Here is an 18147-nt window from a genome sequence, read left to right on the forward strand (position 1 = left end):
TTTTGGCATCTCAATCAATCAAATCAATCAGCTGCTGCGATCTTACTTATATTGCGTAAAGAAGCGCAATTACTAGTTAAGTGCTTTATCATCCTTGGCGTCTAAAATGCTAAATTATTCCTCGTGATTATGCCACATGCTGTCCGCTGAATTTTAATGCGACCTGTCTCCTCCTGCTTTCCTGATCTCTTTGCTACTACATCGTCTGAAGCTGCCGGGTGCGTTTTTGCATGACAAACAGCACGACAATTCACTAAGTTTGAGCCTCACAGGACACTCTACCAACTAGATCGTATATACCCCATCCACCTCACATCATCGTTGTTTGCAAGTAGGCAGATAGCGATCCGCGAGGTACTCCAAATTAATTTGCTCGAGGCGGCTGTATTCACCTACTTCTTCCTTAGTGCTATGCATGCAGATCCAGAATTTCAGCAAAACCACGATTGCAGTCCCGATGCAGACACAGATTCGCTCTTCGGATCGCCCCCGCCTTCTCCGAGCGGGAGAGGTAGGTTGCGGTCGCTGCTTGCGCTTCCCGGCGCTGCAGGTTCTGCACAAAACGTGGGGACCCTTGCACTTCCTGGTTCCCATCTTGTCGCTGAAGCACCAGTCCATCCGCCAGCATATCGGTCATCGAGTGCTTGTGGGACCAATGTCTCGCAGCCTCCGAGACCTCTAGCGTTGCAACCATCTTTGGAATTTAATGCAAGGCCAAATCCCACGCCTACATCAAGTACGAGGTCGCTCTCCGTTGATGCCCCTCCCATGCGGGTACAGCGCAAATCGCGGAAGGGCAAGGAAAAAGCTACATCGGCTTTTCATGCATCTACACCACGGCCTCCTGCCCCTCCTATTGAACTTCCATCAGCGGACGAACCGCTACCGCCTAACTTCTTACGCAATCAGCAGGCTTTACTGGGTCTCGCAGGGCTTGTTAGTGGTGTCAACCCGGCTCAGCTATCGATGCAACGTGGCTCATCTGCGCACAATCCTATCGTGATTGATGATGATGCTCCGGTAGGTGGGGGCCTGCTGACTAGCCAACCGCCGTCCATTTCTCGACATCCTGCGTCTGCGACCTTTGCGCCTTCCCAACTTTCACCACCTAGCGGGGAGGATCTTGTTGCGGCAATCATGCGTCAGAAGAACGTCTTTCCTGTCATCGAGTCTCTCCTTCGGCTCCTGTCTGGCATTTCGCCTGCCGCTCCGCCGCCCCCACGGTTCGCATCAAGGCGGGCAGAATTCGGACGTTCTGAAAGCGAAACCGCTGCGCCACCGCTCAAACGAAGAAAATTAAATCAAGTTCCTGCGGGTGCGACGGACTGGGATGTTCCTTATCCTTTCCAAGATGGGCAGGGTCCTCAGGGCTACCAGACAAGTTGGGCGCGCGACAGAGCCAGAGCTCTTTTGGCGGACTTGGCGGTGCTGGTGCAAGACGCGAAAAAGAAGGCGGCCGTGAGGGGATACTACCAGCAACAGGAAAAGGAGCGGAGAAGGCGGCTGATGGAGCAGAGAGGCGAGACGATAAAAAAATACTACAGAGCGAAGACAGCGTTCTATGGGATCGACATGGAAAAGCAGGCGTCTCAAGACCGACTCCAAGAACCTACAGGTGTGCATGTCTTGCCGTCAAGGATGGGCACCCCAAATACCAAGCCAAGTGATCACACGAGTGAAATGCAAAGGCAGTCGATGAGCGAACCGCCCCAGGTTCTAGCGTCGGCTGATCTACGTGCTGCGTCAACATTACTCCTTCAACAGTCGTCGAATAACCCAGCACCATCTCAAACACCTTCGAATACTTCAAGCATGGAGTCGTCGACTCTCCCCTCTCCGTCCTCCACAACAGCAGACAATATGCAAAGCTTTTTCGATGAATGGCTCTCTCTTCTTGACACGTTTCAGCCCGGGGACCCGAATGAAGCAGCTCTCTCCACCGGTTTTGATGGTGCGTTGGATGAGTTTGTTGCCGGTATCGACCTCGTGGCGTCGACTTCCGCCACTGCTACGTCAGCGACTGCTACGTCTGCACTTGTGCCCTTCGTTGCCGGCCAGCAGCCTGGCTCGTTTACAACTGCCAACACCCCAGTGCTTGAAGAGCTTATACCAGATTTTCTCATCGACCCCGTTCTGTTTGGCCTTCCGTCGACTTCTGTGACCCATTCCGTTCAGTCGAGTATCTCTTCAACCCCATCATCTAGAGCGGAACTACCGGCTGGAGCACGAGCTATCGTAGGTATCAAGCCTCTCACGGACCCAACTCCTGCAGATTTATCAAGCACGCGGTCCGTGACGGCGTCTGGGATGGAGGCGAACACCACAAACACAGGCCCACCTTCGACTCCGACACCGACTAGTGTAGACCTCGGGTCACCACTCACATCAACTGTCTCGCTAGCGGACCAGGAGCACGAACCTGTGACTCCAGACTGGGCATGGGCATTCGGAGATCAAGAAATATTTAGTGCCGGTGGTGCTGGTCGGATTGCTAGTGACGCGGCGTCGAGCGAAGAAGGTACGTCATTTTTGGCGTTGTTAAATCGGTTTGGGGCTGGTGTTCATGGATTCGTCGGCCCTACAGATGGACCATTTGGTGTGGCTGGGAACGAGGGCGTTGACATGGAGAAGGTGAGAGAGCTGGAGAAAGTATTGGACAAGACATATGCGCCTTTGGACGCCCAGATGCATGCGGATAGTGCGCTACCTGCTACACTGCTTCCATCTTCGCAGGAGTTGTCCGCTGCCGGCGGCCCCGCTGTGGACATGGATATGGAACCTGCGGTATCAGAGCAAACATCTGCTGAGTTCTCGTCGACGATTGTTTATCATCAAAACGGAACAGAGAATTCATCGAGGCAGGACGCTGTGCGGCCAGGCGGAGTTGCCACTGACGTCCAAATTTCGCCAGCGGAAGAGATGGACCTTCCGGGTGAGGTTCAGTTCCCTGTCCCCATACTACCACTTTCGACGGATGCCTCACAGCCAGGCCCACATCTCCACTCAACGATAGCGCTTCGTGATCGTGACCAGCGTCAGGCTGGATTGAACACTCATCATACGCTGCAAGCACAAGCACATTCAGGCATTCCTACCGAGTCGTCTTCGTCGTCGTATGCGGCTCTCACATCGCTCCTCTCGCTGGCTGTATCTCCTACCAGCGTAGCGTCGTCGGGATCGGGATCAGGCGCAGTGGGCAAGCAGACCCGGGCAGAGATCCTCGGGCGCGCGAGAGCGCTGAAGGCTGAGCTGGAGAAAGCACGAGAGCGGACGAGGGTGGAATTGTGGGAGATGACTGTTGAGCAGGGTTGTTTGGTGGGGCTTGGGAAGGAGTTGGGAGCGCCGGGTGGGGAGTCGAGATCTGGGGATCACTGAAGTACTTATCCGCATGCATACCTACTGATATGCTTTGGAACAAGAGGTGCTTTATGTGTCTGATATCTTACAATGCGTAGCACGAGGCTAAGGCTACGAGGGGATTTAATATTTCGGTGGCCATTCGCGTGACATATGGGATACTGTATGGGTGATATTAAGTACTGAGGTCTGGATGAAACCGAGAGCTGGACACATTTTGATTAACACAGCAAGCTGTGACGGAGGCAGATTGGACATGCCATGCTGTGTGGCGAACGACAGAACGGATCTGCGACGATGGTTTCAGAGCGGCGGGCGGCTTGCGCAGGGCTCGTTCATGACACGCGTTCCAGACAGCGGGGTCTAGGGTTCACTTCGGTCAGGAAATATCTGAGTAAAACAAAGGGCTCGGATGTCTGTGGGAGCAAAGTGCACGAAGACACAGTTCGAGGATGCGATAAGTTCATGATTGCCGTGCAGACGGCGCTGTGGCGAATCGCGGAGGAAATCGACCTCAACAGTCGAGACTTCGACACGCCCCGCATGGACCCTTGACACCCTTCGGCGTGCATGGCTTCCTCTGTCCCTGTCTCTGACTCACTTGGCCCCTACGTAGGCACAGGGGGTGTTTACGGAAGAGCCTGGCATGTGCCGTGGATTTTCGAGATATTTTTTGAGTGCTGCAAGGGAGGTAGACGGCGGGAATAGCTGGGAGGAAGCAAGGAGCGGTGGCTGCTGGGGTCTCTGTGGTAGGACTAGCAAGGAAATTGGCGAAGAGGACAACACTCAGACTCTGTCGCCCGTCGCCTCCTCTCACAAGCAGCTTCCTGCTTCCCCCCCATCCCGCCTGCCCGCCGCCAACGTGTTCGACGTCGCTCTGCGCTTTTTTTTTTTTACTCTTGCGAGCAGCTCCGGCCTGTTGTCCCGCTTCTCGTTATCTGTCTTCCGGGCAGCTGCTCTACCTGCTTTTCTTTCCTTGTTTCTACTTTCTGCTCTTTCTTTCATCTTCCTCATTCCGTTTTCCGATTATCTCTACTCTCTTCCACTTCTGCCGTGACCCCTGCTCTCCATGGCCGCAACTGCGAGACAACCTAAGCCCCAGCGCAAGGGCATGCCTGACCCTGCCGCCCCCCGGTATGTCCATCTGACCGGTGCTCTCAGTCTCTGTCTGATTCCTCTGTGGCTTTTCCTTCTTGATGACAGTCGCAACCCAGCGTGGACGGGAACACGAACATTCTCTCCGGGTGCATCCAACGCACGCCTGCCAAACGGCGTGCCCCCCGCCAGTCCCGGTCCATTCCCGCCTCTTGGTCAACAAAATGGCGCGAGTAGCACCCCGCCTCCTCGTGCGGACAAGGATGTCGCCCATGACCGCGTGCTTTCCCAGTTGTCTGGGCTTATTGTGCGTGCTCGTTCTCAGCTAAGACGATATTGCCGCTCAACTTGCAATGTCTCTCCTCGTTTGTCATGCGCCACCTCTCGATTGGACTCTATGCCCAAAAATATAGGGCACAACTATTACTCTCCTAACAAAGACACATGTGCGGTATGAGGGGTCTGTTTCATCGACTAGCGGAGAGGGAGACACGACTGGCGTCACGCTGCGCGACGTTAAAGACCTCACCAATCCCGGCGCTCCGCTCAAAGATCAATTTTTCATCGCCTCGACGAATATTGAGCAATGGAGTAGTGGTCCGGCTGATGCGAAGGCGCCGGCAGTTAATGGAGACAGTGAGTTTTCTTCGTTTTATTTCTTTCTCGAAAATATCGACATCATGGATCACGTTCCTGGAATGTGAATATATTCCTGCTGAGCATTGTTGTTAAACATTGGCGAAATATGTGCCACCAGAAGACGATTCTGGTGGCCAACTCATTCTCCGCATCCCAGCTGAGATGGGCTGTTTTGAGCATTTTTTCGAAGCAAATTCGTAGATCAAACGATGAGAGGAAACATCAAACTGAGTACGTGATTGTCATGGTGACGAGTTCGGGCCACCATGGATGAAGTAGACCACTTGGGATTTAGATCGGCTTAAAGGCGGCATGATCTTTCCCCCGGTCATTTTACTCGTTACAGCACTCGGTCAAGGTTTCTTGACCGATTGAATACTTTTGCAGCTTCTACGCCGACTCGTTTGGTGTTTCTGCAGATTGTGTTCGACTTTCGCGTGACGTAAACAGTGAACTGACCTTCCATGTCATTTTCAGGCTTTAAGACTGACACAGATATCAGCAACTCTACTGCTGCGCGACGGGAACGCGAGCTGCAAGCTTGGCAGCCGACCGACGATCCCGCCTCCGGTGTAACACCGACTGCGCCATTAGGCTCGACCGCAAATGGTGGGGGGCGTGATGAGATGACCTTCGGTCCTGCCGTAGGCGCTACTGGGGGATGGGATCAATTCGCCGCGAACGAACAACTTTTTGGGGTGCGCGCGAACTTCGACGAGGATGTGTACACGACCAAATTGGATAGGAGTGCACCCGACTACAAGGAGAAGGAGCGGAGAGCAGCAGTGATTGCAAATGAGATTTTGCAGGTGCGCCCTACATGATCGTGATCATCAAGTATTGGGTTTGTGCTGATGAGCCTGGTTATCTGCGAGCGTAGAGCACCACGAACAATGTGCACATCGCTGAGGAGCGAACACAGAATTTTGCTGGTGAAAATGGCTCCAACGAGGAAGAAAAGTGAGTAGTAGTAGTCTATGTGACATAAATGAGTCAGAGCTGACTGGTGTACACTCGTGCCTGCATCAGGTATGGTGCTGTCGTAAGAGGAGCCAACGCTTACGTCCCTCCTGGTGCGCGAAAGGCGAATCCAAGTGCATCTACTGCTATTGTACAATCCAAGCAAGACGTACCCAAGGTGTCTGTGAACGCGCCTGATGGCTCAACTGTGTCTACGGATAAACCCGCTGCCCCAGCGAATACGCCGCCGCCAAAGACCGAGTCACCTGCGCCAGGCGGCACTAAGGTATGACCATGAACTAGTTCGTATGAATGGACAGGAGTGATGACCGTGTGCACTAGCCGGCTGCTGACGCCGTTCCTGCATTCCGGGATTTCGTGTCAAATGAAAAAGATCGGCTGATGAAGAAGAAGCAGGCTATCATGAAGAGTGAGATGGACAAACGCATGGCTGAGCTGGTAAAGTTCAGTAAGAGTTTCAAGGTGTGATTAGTCTATATTATCTTGCCCCTCTTCTAATTATTACTGTGCTTTTTTTCTAAAGCTCAACAAGCCTATTCCTGACGATCTAGTACCTATCCTCGCGAAGGACGAAGAGAAGCAGCGTATTATCCGTGAAAAGTCGACTAAGGATGCGGAGTCGTCGCATGCACGCGCCATCGGTGTTTCTAATGCCACTTCGTCCAGTTCCCGAGCACCAGATATCATTTCTACGATTCCGCCCTCTGCAAAGCCTGCTCCGGCACAGCCTGCCATTGCCAAGGAGGCGGCAAATACGCAGAAAGCTCCCGCACAGAGTAAACCCGGAGTACAGAAGGGCAGAATCAGTATGGTCATTCAGTCGATTCCTCCGTTTAAGGGCAAACGAACATCCACAATTCCGGCTATCTCGACTGGTGGAGCTGCTTCGGGTGCACGTTCGCAGGGTATTCTGGCTCCTGCTGGTGCAACTAGCCCCCTTTCGCCCACAGCTGCAAACCGCTTGAACGTGAATGCGTCTTCTTTCAGACCGAATGTGAAGTCTGTGTCGCCCCCAGTGAGTCACTGGATCACGTCGTGTGCTAGTTAGGGTTTAACAGATATTCGTCCTGCGTGTGAACTCAGAGCGGATCTCCGAATCCTAATGGTACCCCATCTTCGACCGCTTCGCCTAAGACCAAGCCTGCCGATGGATCTTCATCGCCTCAAACGCAGGGGCCGCCGAATCCCTTCTTTGGTACACGTCTTCCCAAGAAGGTTCCTCTTGTTCACATTAAAGACGACTTCAATCCTTTTAAGTATCACAAGGTTGTTGAAGCTGCCCATGTGGGTACGTAACTCCCGTCTTTCGACTGAGTTCAAAGTGTGATAGTTGATAATTTTGCCTTTCAGGCCCTATGTGGCAGTACAGCGGCAAGCGTTACATGCAAATGTTCCCTCCGATGCAGACACCGCCTCAGCCACAGTCTCCACCCATGGCACATCCACTCCCACCTCCTGTCCCGCCTCCTTCGTATGAGGATGATACTGCAGCGCAGGTGACTACCCGTGGATACATGTACTATCCTCAGTACTATCCTGGACAGGTACGCTGCTTTTGTTTTATTCTTGTTGAATGGATTGATAACACGCGTAGATGCAGATGATGCCTGGGGGGATGGTACCGCCTCCGCCTGGTCCATACATGCCCGGACCTCACTTCATGCCACCCATGCCATATCCTCATATGCCTCCGAATGGTCAGCCATCCCTACTTTTTGGCTTATAGATTTGCTTACCTTCGTGGTCTCGCAGCAATGTACTCCACGGCTCCCATGGGCCAGATGCCTAGTAAGACTTGATTATTGCTTGTGCACGCGATAAAACTCATGCATTGGTTGCCCCGCAAGCCTACATGCCACCTCCCGGTGCCTATCCACCTCCGAACGGCGCTGCTCCACGGCCATCCATGCCGCCTACCCCCATCCCATCGCATGCCCATCCATACTACCACCAGAGCCCACAACGTGCGTACATTTACCCTCCTATTGGCGCCTTTCTGAGCATTTTTCAATTTGCAGTCCAACACACGGTTCCCTACCCCATGATGATGCCCCCTCCCGGACCTCCCCCTCATCCCTACGATGGATCCCAAGCTCCGCCTGTCCAGATGGGCGGTCACGCTTAATGCGGCACTGTTGCATTGTTACGATAGGAGTCATGCTGTACGCCTCAGCCGAGGGAGAGCTATCGGCTGGTTTTGCGGAGGACTGTGGGCTCTGTTGAAATTAGTGGGGCTGATCTGTGTGTACTGTCGTTGCGATTCACTGTTGTCTTTGATCTGCCATGTTGTTCGCTGCAATTGTCGTTGTTGCAATGGAAAACGGATAAAAACAAAGAAATTCGAATCGCTGCGACATGGAAGTTATGAAGTACAGAATGGCTAAAGACATACATATGAGGAAATCTATGAAATGAAGAGACAGTCCGACCGCCAGAAATTTATCGACCATCTTTTCCGCCAAGAATGTAAATGCCAATCTTCTTCAACAATCCCTTGAGACTGTTGCTGGCCCGATTGCAATTAGCCTGCAGCCACGACTCCATCTCCACACGCAGCTCTAATAGCTCGTCACAGACGGGCAACTGGCCATCGGGTCGAATGAGGCACGGGTTTAATAATAGATCGAAGAGCCTGGTCCACAAATCAACCTGCCAGTATCTTTTCAGGGGCGTCGCCAGCTTGTATCGTTGGTGTCTCTCGGCTGTTGGAGGAGAAGTAATAACGGAGGATGCTTCAATGTACTTCCCGTAGAGCATACAATAGATGATACCCGCAAGACCGAAATAGTCCGTCTGGTATGTCCATGATCTGTTCTCCCGTATCTCAATGCAGTCGCGAGCGTCCGTAGGCCACTCTGCGATGTATTGCTGGCTGGCTGGGAAGAGCCTAGTGTCGATGGTACGTCCAAAGTCAATCATCTTGATGCCTTTGCGACTCCAGCCACCTTCCCCAGATGGCTGATACAGACTTGACCATGCGGAGGCTGGACCAGGGACATCTTCAAGTCGGAGTAGACAGTTGTCAACCTTGACGTCGCCGTGGATGAAACCTGCTCTATGCAGGCCCTCCAAAAGTCGCATGAGTTCTATCGTGAAGAAGACGACAAGAAGCTCGTCTAAGCAAGCACCCTGCTGCGTGATGCCTGCTTGGCTCGCACGATTCACGATATCCAGCAGCGTGCCTTGCTTACACAGTTCAAGCACAAGGAAGCTTTCATCACGGAAGGCATAAAGAACCTGCGGTGAAATTATAGACTGCCTCAGCTGGGCTGGAAGAGTGCGATGGATTCGTCGGAGAACGTGGAACTCCCAGAGGTTTCGAGGCTTTACAATTTTCAATGCCACTCTAGTGCTTTCGTCAGACTCCTCCTCATCGTCCATGTCGTCATCGCGAGAGGCCATGTTTTGATCGATTGCTTCGAAAACACTACCGAAACCGCCTTCACCCAACTTGTCGATGACGGCAAAATGCCGGTCTAAGATGATAAGCGGGAATGTCTCTGCGTCCTCTAGTGCGCGACTAGTTGTCGTGTTCCCGCTGGTGCGTCGTGATTTCTTTTTGGCAAACTTTTGAAGCGCGTCCAGTTGATGTGCTTCATACTGTCTGATGTCATGGAAATCATGATCCGGCGGAATGAGTGATAGAAGGGTAGACATGATGGGTGGATCGAACGGATTGCATGGGTTAGGTGGCTTGAACGAAGATGCAACACTGAGAACATCGGATAAGCTGAGAGTACCAGTCTTCTCTTCGATATACTCTGTAGCAGAAGCCAGGTCGCTGTCATCACCTTCCTCGTCCCGGATGTCCTCTTCCCGTAGCTCTGCAGCCAGTTGTTCAGCAGTTTCAACCGGGTCTCGATAGACGGCGATCCCGTCCAGGACATCCCTGGGTGTGGTTGACCCTCTCATACTGGCGGTGTACTCCAATGTCCGTTCCGTGATGGGTGTCATGACATTGAATTGACCAAAGCGGCCTCCTAGAGGGGCGTGATAGCCATCATCCCCATTCTCATCGTCGAACAGGCTATCATCTTCGCTTTGAGAAGTTCCTGAAGTATCATCATAGTGCACAACTTCGTATGGCTCCTCGTCTTCGATGTAGGACTCCTCGTACTCCTCTTGGAGTTCCTCTAGGGGCTCTGATACAGGCTGCGGGACTGCACGGAAGGGTGTCCGGTCGCCGAGCACAGTACGAGAAGCGGGCTGTGGCTCGCTGTCCTCATCCACATAAGGTTGAAACGTTCCTGCCTGCGCGGCCGACGAAGATGCATTCCCGCTCCGGGTAGGAGGTCTACTGAACACCTTGACGGGAGGTTTAGAGTCCTTATAAGGAGTGAACACGCTGATATTCTCAACTGGAGAGACGCCAGTGCTTTTCTGCTTTTCATTCTCGTCCGTGAAGACATCATATCGCGCTTGCGGTCTGTCTTTGGGCGCTGTAGCAAGAGGTGTGAAGAATACAGGTGGAGGTTTCGTCTCGTCTGACAGAGGCTTGAGTGCATTATTGCGTTTGACCGTAAGTGCATTTTCGTCCGCTGAGGGTCTCAGAGTCGGGGCTGGCGTTGTAGTCTCCTTGACTGACAAGGCTCGCCGTCCAAGATTGGGCGTAAATGTTGGCAATTTAGTCGATTGCTCCGCATCGACGAAAGGTTTGAACTGACATACCTCTGTCAGTTAGCTATTCGCGCTATATACTACATACTCAGCAAAGCGTACCTTGGGAGGTGCAGGCGTGCTGTTTTCTTTTCGCTTTACACTCTCATCCACGAAGGGTTGAACTATTAACACATGTAAGAGCCTTTATGATTACACGCATATATTACACTCACTCGGTGTCTTCGATGATACAACGGGCTTATCTTCGTCCCTGGGTGTCTTCGCGGGTCGCGGCGCATTCTCATTGCTGACCGCCCGTAGCTGGCCATGTAACGAGAGAGGTGCAATTGGTTCAATTTTTCGCACTGGTGCATGCTTGCTACCAACAACTGCACCAAAACGCATAGATTTCTCTGGAGAGTTGTACATGCCAAAGACATCGGCCAATGCCTCTTTCGTCGCGAGAGTAACGGTAGGTTCGGCGAAACCCTTTCTCCCAGTAAAGTTGCGCGTTCCGCGAGCCCCTTGTCCACGCTTTGACTCGACCTGTGTTGCATCAGATGGAGGCGGAGGCCCCCATTTCTTCCCAAGCAGCCCCATAGAACGCGCACGAGCTTCTTGCATGCTGTATTCTATTCGATCCTCGGTGAACAACAACTGCATCCGAAAACGTAGCTCCTCGCGGCGTTTACCAGGCAGAGGCGGCGCAAGCATGAGAGCGTACCGATCATGATTCTGGCCTGATGTGCTATCAAGCTGCACATGGGACTCAGAGTAAGAACTGATCTGAGTGTAGTTCTTCAGCGGATTGCGTCGAAGAGCCTGGGTGTCAAGCGAGGCAGCTGCCCAGATTGACGCGTTGGAGTTCACCTGGGGAGGAGTCGTAGACTCAGAACGGTTCTTGAAATCTTCATAGCGTCGCGTAAGTGGATCTAGAGGACGTGCGCGACGGCGGATGCCCTGCTTGTAGATAGCCTCAGCCTCTGAGCGGCTGAAGTATCTCAAATATAAGCATATAGCGAGAACGAGACGCGGTTGCTTACCGCCTGCTCCGTTCAAGCGCTGCCGCATATTCCCAGTATAGTTGGGCATACACTGCGCCAATATTATTCTCCAAGAGGAAAGCATAAATAACAGTAGGATCTTCGATATGACTGGCATACAACAGCCAAAGCTTGAGATACCTAAGATCACCCTTGTACGCTGCATCATCTTTAAACTTTCGTGTAGATTCTTCGAGGAGCTCCAGTAAACCTGATTGAGCGAGTTCATCTTTTCCATAATTCTCTAAAGTCCACCTTACGAAACCATCATAAGCAGCCAGAGGGTCAGGATCTTCTTCAAGCGCGGTTGCAATTTGAGCCCTGTAATATTCTCGTTTCTTCAAGAGATCCCCAGATACAGAGGATTCCATCCCGGTCGTGCAGGACAGCGACAGCAGTAGAATCGAAAACGGCAGCGGTGAACGTTGATTTGAGACCTAGGATATTGGGCGTCGCGCGTTGCCACTCGACGCGTTAATCACGTGATGCGTGTCTTTGCGACGAGTCCGATGTCTGGCTCAGTACTGTATCATCATCTCAGGCGATGCACGAATTGGCATGCACTGGGACATACCGCAACGAGGGACGGAGAGTTGTGTTGGCCTACATTGGGCCTGCAAGTCTTGTTACTTGAATTTACGTAACGCGCAACGTCCTCTCTGCTGCCGCCAGTGCCGCTTACTGTACGTGCGCACCCCTTGACTCGCTCGCTTACTATTCCTCTGGTGAGTTATCATGTACTGTCTTTATGGGCCCGAAGCAACATTCACACTCGAACAGAGTGCCAAGAAATTTTTTAACAACATTATGGAGCTATAAGCTAGATTGCGACACGGCGCGCAAAGCTGCGCACCTCGTTACATGTTCTCTACTGAACCTTAACGTATGCGATGAGTCGATAGCACACAGCCTCTTTCCACAAGGAAAGGTTTTGGAGGCGTTGGCTTTTCTCTTTGCAGGTGAGCACAGGGCTTCCAGCTGTTCCCATCAGAATATAAGCAACAAGCCATATGGCCCCGTGGGTCGATTTGAGCTGGAGGCGGTGTTGTGCGTATTCTATTGTACTGCACTTGTAGCGCACGGGTATGTGGTTGGCGCGTATATCTTTTATGAACGCCCTCGACGATAAGCTGGACGATCTCTTATCAACATCGAACGCGGCCATGCCATTCCCCCTCTCCTTCAGACGAGTACAAAGCGACGAAATTTTCGATGGTGTAACCATTACTCTTGAAGCCATACAAGATGCATCTTCTACCTTAGGTGTATTTCCTTTCCTCGGTATCATTGCCACTGCAGCACTCGGCATCGTGCGGACTCTCCAGGTGGGCTGTGTCGAGATATAAAATGACATACTCATTATTTGACCTATGTGCAGAAAGTCAGTGATGACAGAGAGCGCAGCATTCGCTTGGCACAGCGTGCTGCAGATCTAGTCCAGCATGTCCAACAAGCTGTGAGCCAGGATCCAGAGGCTATAGGAGTGGTGCTTTCTGAGAATTTGACAAGACTATATACGTACGCATCAGTTTCGAACGGACCACCTTGTTCATCCAACCGGCCTGCAGAACGTTGGCATCTATACAGAGTAATCTGGAAAAAGACCTCGATCAACGGTCGCTCGTTCGCTTCCTCCGCAATAGCAAAATGTCCAAGAAGCTGGATGGACATATCGAAGCTTTAGACAGAGCATGGAAAGTCTTTGATGTGCGAATTCACGCAAGTTGTTACCAGAGGTTGTTTTAACCATACACGCTTCAGACGATGAGCTTGATCGCCATCCAACAGACATTAGAAAATCAAGCACATAGATCGCGAAGAGCCTCCTCTACGCATGAAAGGCCAGGTACTTTGGATAGTTCTAGGTGCGTGCGGTGCACTCGTGTAAATGTTGTATTCTGGAAATTTACGAGACGCTTATTGTAGGGAATGTGTGACGCCGCCTATATCGTCGTCCTCAAATTCAGCCATGCTGTCACAAATTTCCTCGTCACTTTCTTCTCATTTCACTTTCCTTGTGGTGTAAATTGTCACTGTGATCGGCGTTATGGACTCAGATATATCGCATTGTTTTGTTTCATCCATTGTATTTTGTACAGCCATCAATATCGACGCGTCTGGACGCGTTTATGTCATGTGCTGAGATGCGCTTTCCTAAAGCGGCAAAATGTCGTATTCAGATTCAAGGACACCGTTCTGAGAGGCTCAGAGTCATCATTCTTACCAAACAATCCCTCAAGCATATTGGGCACAAGTCAAACCATTCACTTCCAAGGACTTTGGCACTCTTCCTTGTGACTGCATGGGATATCAGTTGTGCTAGTTATTATCGTGCATTTTGGGCTGGGGTGCTCCATGGCCAACCGTCCTCGCCCTCACCCACATCTTCAGATTCCCCCAGGTGCTGCACCTCCAACGGAACCTTCACCGACATCTTCCTGGTCATCCTATCTCTACAAATCACCCCCTTACAATGTCTCGAATATCTGGTCAGACCGCGCTTCGAACAAGTATTCCTCAAGCGCGTCCAGTATCGCTCCCCGCATAAGTATCAACGAACATTCACGACCACCAAGTCGTGCATCTAGTTCATATGAACAAGATACTGGACATTTAGTGTTCCCCGAGCCTCAGTTGTATCGATCCGTCTCGCAAAATCCATCCCCTCGTCCATATCCTACCCAGGCACATCGAGCGACCAGAAGCGAGCTAACAGTTAGTCCTATTCATGCAACTGGGGAGTCAAGGCCCCCATCATTCATATCCACAGGCAGTAGTCCAGACGTACGTGGTATTGCACATGCCTCTATTCCTGTATTCCCGTATGCCTACCTATCTTTCTGGCTCAGCTTTCGTCCCGTGAACTTTCCGACGAGCTGTCCAGCCTGACGTGTGTTAATTCTTATGCTTCGTATAGGCCATGTATTAATCTGAATTCATCTCGATTACTCTTAGTCTTGAGTCCGAAGAAGGCCTTCTCCGTTTCCAGACGGGCGATCTTCCCGAGTCCGATTGCGAGTGGTATCGACTTGTACCTCCAGAAGCACGAGAGGTCTTGGACAAGGGAGAGGTACAACGACAGTCTATTCTATTCGAAATCATCAAGTCAGAGAGAGATTATGTATCCGATTTGGTCTTGGTGAAGGAGGTCAGTCTTGTTGTATGATTCAGAAGTGAATGCTGATCGCCTGCGTGTCCAATTTCAGATCTTCGTTGATCCTCTCTTCAACACTTCTCCTGTGCCTCACCATCGCCTTGAGGGCTTTGTTTCAGAGGTCTTCAACAATCTTGACAAGATTCAAGCACATCATGCCCAAATGCGGGATGCCCTTTTTGCGAGACAGCGTGATCAACATCCCCTGGTTCAGAGTATTGCAGACGTTATACTTGCCAGCATCCTGGATTGTAAGTAAATTTCCAGCGGCTTTATGGTATTACTAAGTTTGTCCCATTAGCAAGGCAACTCTTCCGTACAGAGTATGAGAAATACATCAAACACTACCCTCTTGCTCGTGCGCACCACCTGGCAGAGCTAAAGCGTAATTCTAAATACCAATATTTCATCCAACAATGCATGCTCGACCCTCGCATGCGCAAGCGCGACTTGATTACTCTCCTTTCGCGCCCTGTGACCCGCCTGCCGAGGTTAAGACTTCAGCTACAAACGGCGTTAGGGCGCACAGCACCGGACCATCCAGACATCGACGAACTTCCAATGATTTTAGATATTCTATCAGATCTCGTGAAGAGCACACAGCCGGGCATCGAAGTGTCTGAGGGCAAAGTGAGCTTCTGGGACTTGTGCGAAAGCCTAGTATACCAAAGGGGGGAAATTATCGTGAGTAGCCTATCGGCGTTTCGAGTCAAATGCTCCAATCAAAACTACCAAACAGGATCTAGATCTATACGATGAAAGCCGGACGCTGGTCCATTCTGGTCCACTTGCGCGTCGATATCGCTCCGATATGGGATACAACTGGGCTGATCTTCATGTTGCCCTTTTGGACAACTATCGTGAGCTTCGCGTCATTGTGTAGTCGAATCTAGGTCTCAATCGGGAGTTCAGTGCTTCTGCTCAAGCCCGAGGATAGGTCTGGAACTATAAGGCATTCTGTTGTATCCCGTGTGCGCATAAAATGCAACGCTTACTCAAGTACTCCATGTTCGGGCTAACAATCGCGTTTTACAGCCTATTCCGTTAGAGTATCTCCGCCTTGCAGCTTTTGACAGCGCTCCGGAACATCGCAAGGAGAAGACAGAAGAGGGTGGGTTTCTCGACAGCTTCCGCGCACGCCTAGTTCCTGTATATCCGTTCACGGTCTACCATGCATCCGCCAAGATGACTCGACGGTATACACTGTATGCTGATAGCGAGAACCTGCGCAAGAAATGGTACGATAAATTGCAAGATGCTATTGGTGTACGGAAGGTCCAGCAAGAGGCAAACATGGTGAATTCTTTGTCTTATTTGACGGTCCGCATGATTGTTCATAGAATACGTGATCGTTGTGTTTTAGTGGTTCGCACCCCAGGTCATGAATAATGGCTTCTTCAAATATTCGACCTCGATGATTCATTCGAACGGAAGCTACCCGGGGAAGATCACGGCGGCCGTACCTCTCAGTGCGTCTAACTCTTTCCCATATACTCATGGTACCCTCCTGTAGATTCACGTGCTATTCCCCTTCCTGTCCCCAGTCAGTAGCAACAAGAAGCTTCTTGCGGTTTGCAGTTCGTCAGGCGTTTGGGTCGCAGCACCTGGTGATGCCGGTGCGTTTATCGTTAATATTTCCAAAGCTGTCCGTCTACGACCGACTATCCTGACACTGTCGTTCAGAGTACCGGAGAGTACTTAATCTGCCCAACCCGACAAGTATCATTGCTCTCCCGGATTGCAACAAAATACTCGTTCTCTCCGATGACGGCCTTTGTGTTTATTCCCTCGACATGTTCGCACGTGCTGGGCTTGGTACTAGTACTCAGCTACACCTCGAGGCAACTATGCAGCGAATAGCGGGACAAGATTCCACGGTGCTATACTTCCGTGCCGGCCGGATTAATAATAGAACAATGAGTAAGTACGGTTTTACAAGCACTGACAGCCTCATGCTTAGCTCAGTGAGGTAGTCCTGTATGTATCGAAGGGTCTCCTCCAGGCATACTTCCACGCGCTCGAGGTAGTGCGTACAGATGACACGGTCCTGAGCCCCAGACGAAGTACGTATGGGTCAGTATCAGCCTTCTCGTTCCGTCCATTTGGTGAAGTAGGTGTGTTCAGTTGAGTACGAAGGAATTACGCTAAGTTGCTCCGCATCCCTTTTGGTAGCCTCTGGCCATTCCAAAGGATGCGCACGACATCACCTCACTCCACAGGAATATCGGTATTTGTATGGACAAGGGGATATGGATCCTTGACCCAACCAAGTGAGTTTCGGCCTTGAAGTTTATTTTCAAACCCGTGTTGTGGCCTTCACTCACTTGGCACACGATGCAGTCCAAATGTGTCGAGCGCAACTCCCACCATCATCCCCAAGTTCACAGGTGCCGAGTCTAATCCGCCTATGGCTACGCTCAAGACACGCTGCGCGTCTGCGAAACCATTGGGTCTCATACGTTGCGAAAACGAGGAGATCCTGATCGTATATGACGGTGAGTGCGCCCCGCGCTACCCGCGTCTCACCTTCACGCCGCATCTTTCACGCTCAGAACTCGGCTGCTACGTGAACAAACACGGAGTCCCGTGCCGGTCGTCCGGATACCTGCGATGGGAGTCCAAAGTGACGGCGTTCATGCATCGCGGAGAGCATATCCTCCTCTTTAGTAGTGAGTTCATCGAGGTGCGTGCAGTGGACACGGGGAGGCTTGTACAGGTCATCGAAGGCGAGGACGTGCGGCTCGTGTCTCGGGGGCTGCTTCCTACGGATAGCACTACGCTCGCCGTGATGAAGGCACACGAAGAGCGGAACGCCGCGGCGGACAAGATTGTCGAGCTTGTCGAGACGGCAGAGCTCACGACCCCGCGCGTCGCTAATGTACCGGCGCTGTGGGAGGACTGGGGGATGTAAGCTTCAAGATGCGGACAGTTGAAGAACATTTATAGCGATAGTGAAGAAATGGCTGCTAATGTACTTGGGATTAGCTTATACCTATGTAATATAGGATAGAGGGCAGAACACGTTTTGCAACTGTATAACCTTGGGCATTCATATTTTCATTCGCTTGCATCGAGGGCCGTTCACGCAATGCTTACCAGTATCTATCCAGCGACACAATGTCGTGAATTGAGCGCATACAAACATTTCATTTGGATCGTTAGAAATGTGTCTGGTATCAGACAGCCATAGACACTACGTAGCGAATCGCCCCCTACCAGACCCGAACACATTCAAACGACTGAAGGAGACAAGTAGAAACAGAATGGTATCATACCAAA

The 18147-nt window shown here is 51.5% G+C and overlaps 5 protein-coding genes across 5 annotated transcripts; 4 read left to right on the top strand and 1 right to left on the bottom strand.

Annotated features, from left to right (window-relative positions):
• Positions 1-156: 156 nt before the first annotated feature.
• On the top strand, positions 157-3375 carry FIBRA_03447 (uncharacterized protein; the record flags this gene model as incomplete). Its single annotated transcript, XM_012325289.1, has 2 exons — positions 157-218; positions 273-3375. The coding sequence occupies 2 exons, from the start codon at positions 157-159 to the stop codon at positions 3373-3375; spliced, it is 3165 nt and encodes a 1054-aa protein (XP_012180679.1).
• Positions 3376-4426: 1051 nt separating this feature from the next.
• FIBRA_03448 (uncharacterized protein) lies at positions 4427-8197 on the top strand (the record flags this gene model as incomplete). Its single annotated transcript, XM_012325290.1, has 14 exons — positions 4427-4491; positions 4561-4759; positions 4866-5088; positions 5569-5900; positions 5972-6051; positions 6121-6337; positions 6394-6534; positions 6596-7087; positions 7156-7360; positions 7423-7616; positions 7667-7769; positions 7825-7860; positions 7920-8036; positions 8091-8197. The coding sequence occupies 14 exons, from the start codon at positions 4427-4429 to the stop codon at positions 8195-8197; spliced, it is 2511 nt and encodes an 836-aa protein (XP_012180680.1).
• A 314-nt stretch (positions 8198-8511) lies between these two features.
• On the bottom strand, positions 8512-12085 carry FIBRA_03449 (uncharacterized protein; the record flags this gene model as incomplete). The annotated part of the gene is made up of 4 exons (XM_012325291.1): positions 8512-10731; positions 10792-10853; positions 10905-11662; positions 11715-12085. 4 exons carry the CDS (start codon positions 12083-12085, stop codon positions 8512-8514), a joined length of 3411 nt encoding a protein of 1136 aa, XP_012180681.1.
• A 738-nt stretch (positions 12086-12823) lies between these two features.
• FIBRA_03450 (uncharacterized protein) lies at positions 12824-13740 on the top strand (the record flags this gene model as incomplete). Its single annotated transcript, XM_012325292.1, has 5 exons — positions 12824-13039; positions 13093-13232; positions 13283-13421; positions 13476-13579; positions 13641-13740. 5 exons carry the CDS (start codon positions 12824-12826, stop codon positions 13738-13740), a joined length of 699 nt encoding a protein of 232 aa, XP_012180682.1.
• Positions 13741-14069: 329 nt separating this feature from the next.
• Positions 14070-17779, top strand: FIBRA_03451 (uncharacterized protein; the record flags this gene model as incomplete). The annotated part of the gene is made up of 15 exons (XM_012325293.1): positions 14070-14498; positions 14564-14604; positions 14670-14862; positions 14921-15119; positions 15170-15552; positions 15608-15728; positions 15781-15839; positions 15904-16164; positions 16232-16327; positions 16382-16484; positions 16552-16788; positions 16842-16978; positions 17041-17138; positions 17209-17363; positions 17421-17779. 15 exons carry the CDS (start codon positions 14070-14072, stop codon positions 17777-17779), a joined length of 2871 nt encoding a protein of 956 aa, XP_012180683.1.
• Between the last annotated feature and the right edge of the window lie 368 nt (positions 17780-18147).

This window comes from Fibroporia radiculosa, assembly GCF_000313525.1.
Source record: "Fibroporia radiculosa TFFH 294 genomic supercontigs, scaffold2040, whole genome shotgun sequence".
Taxonomy (NCBI): domain Eukaryota; kingdom Fungi; phylum Basidiomycota; class Agaricomycetes; order Polyporales; family Fibroporiaceae; genus Fibroporia; species Fibroporia radiculosa.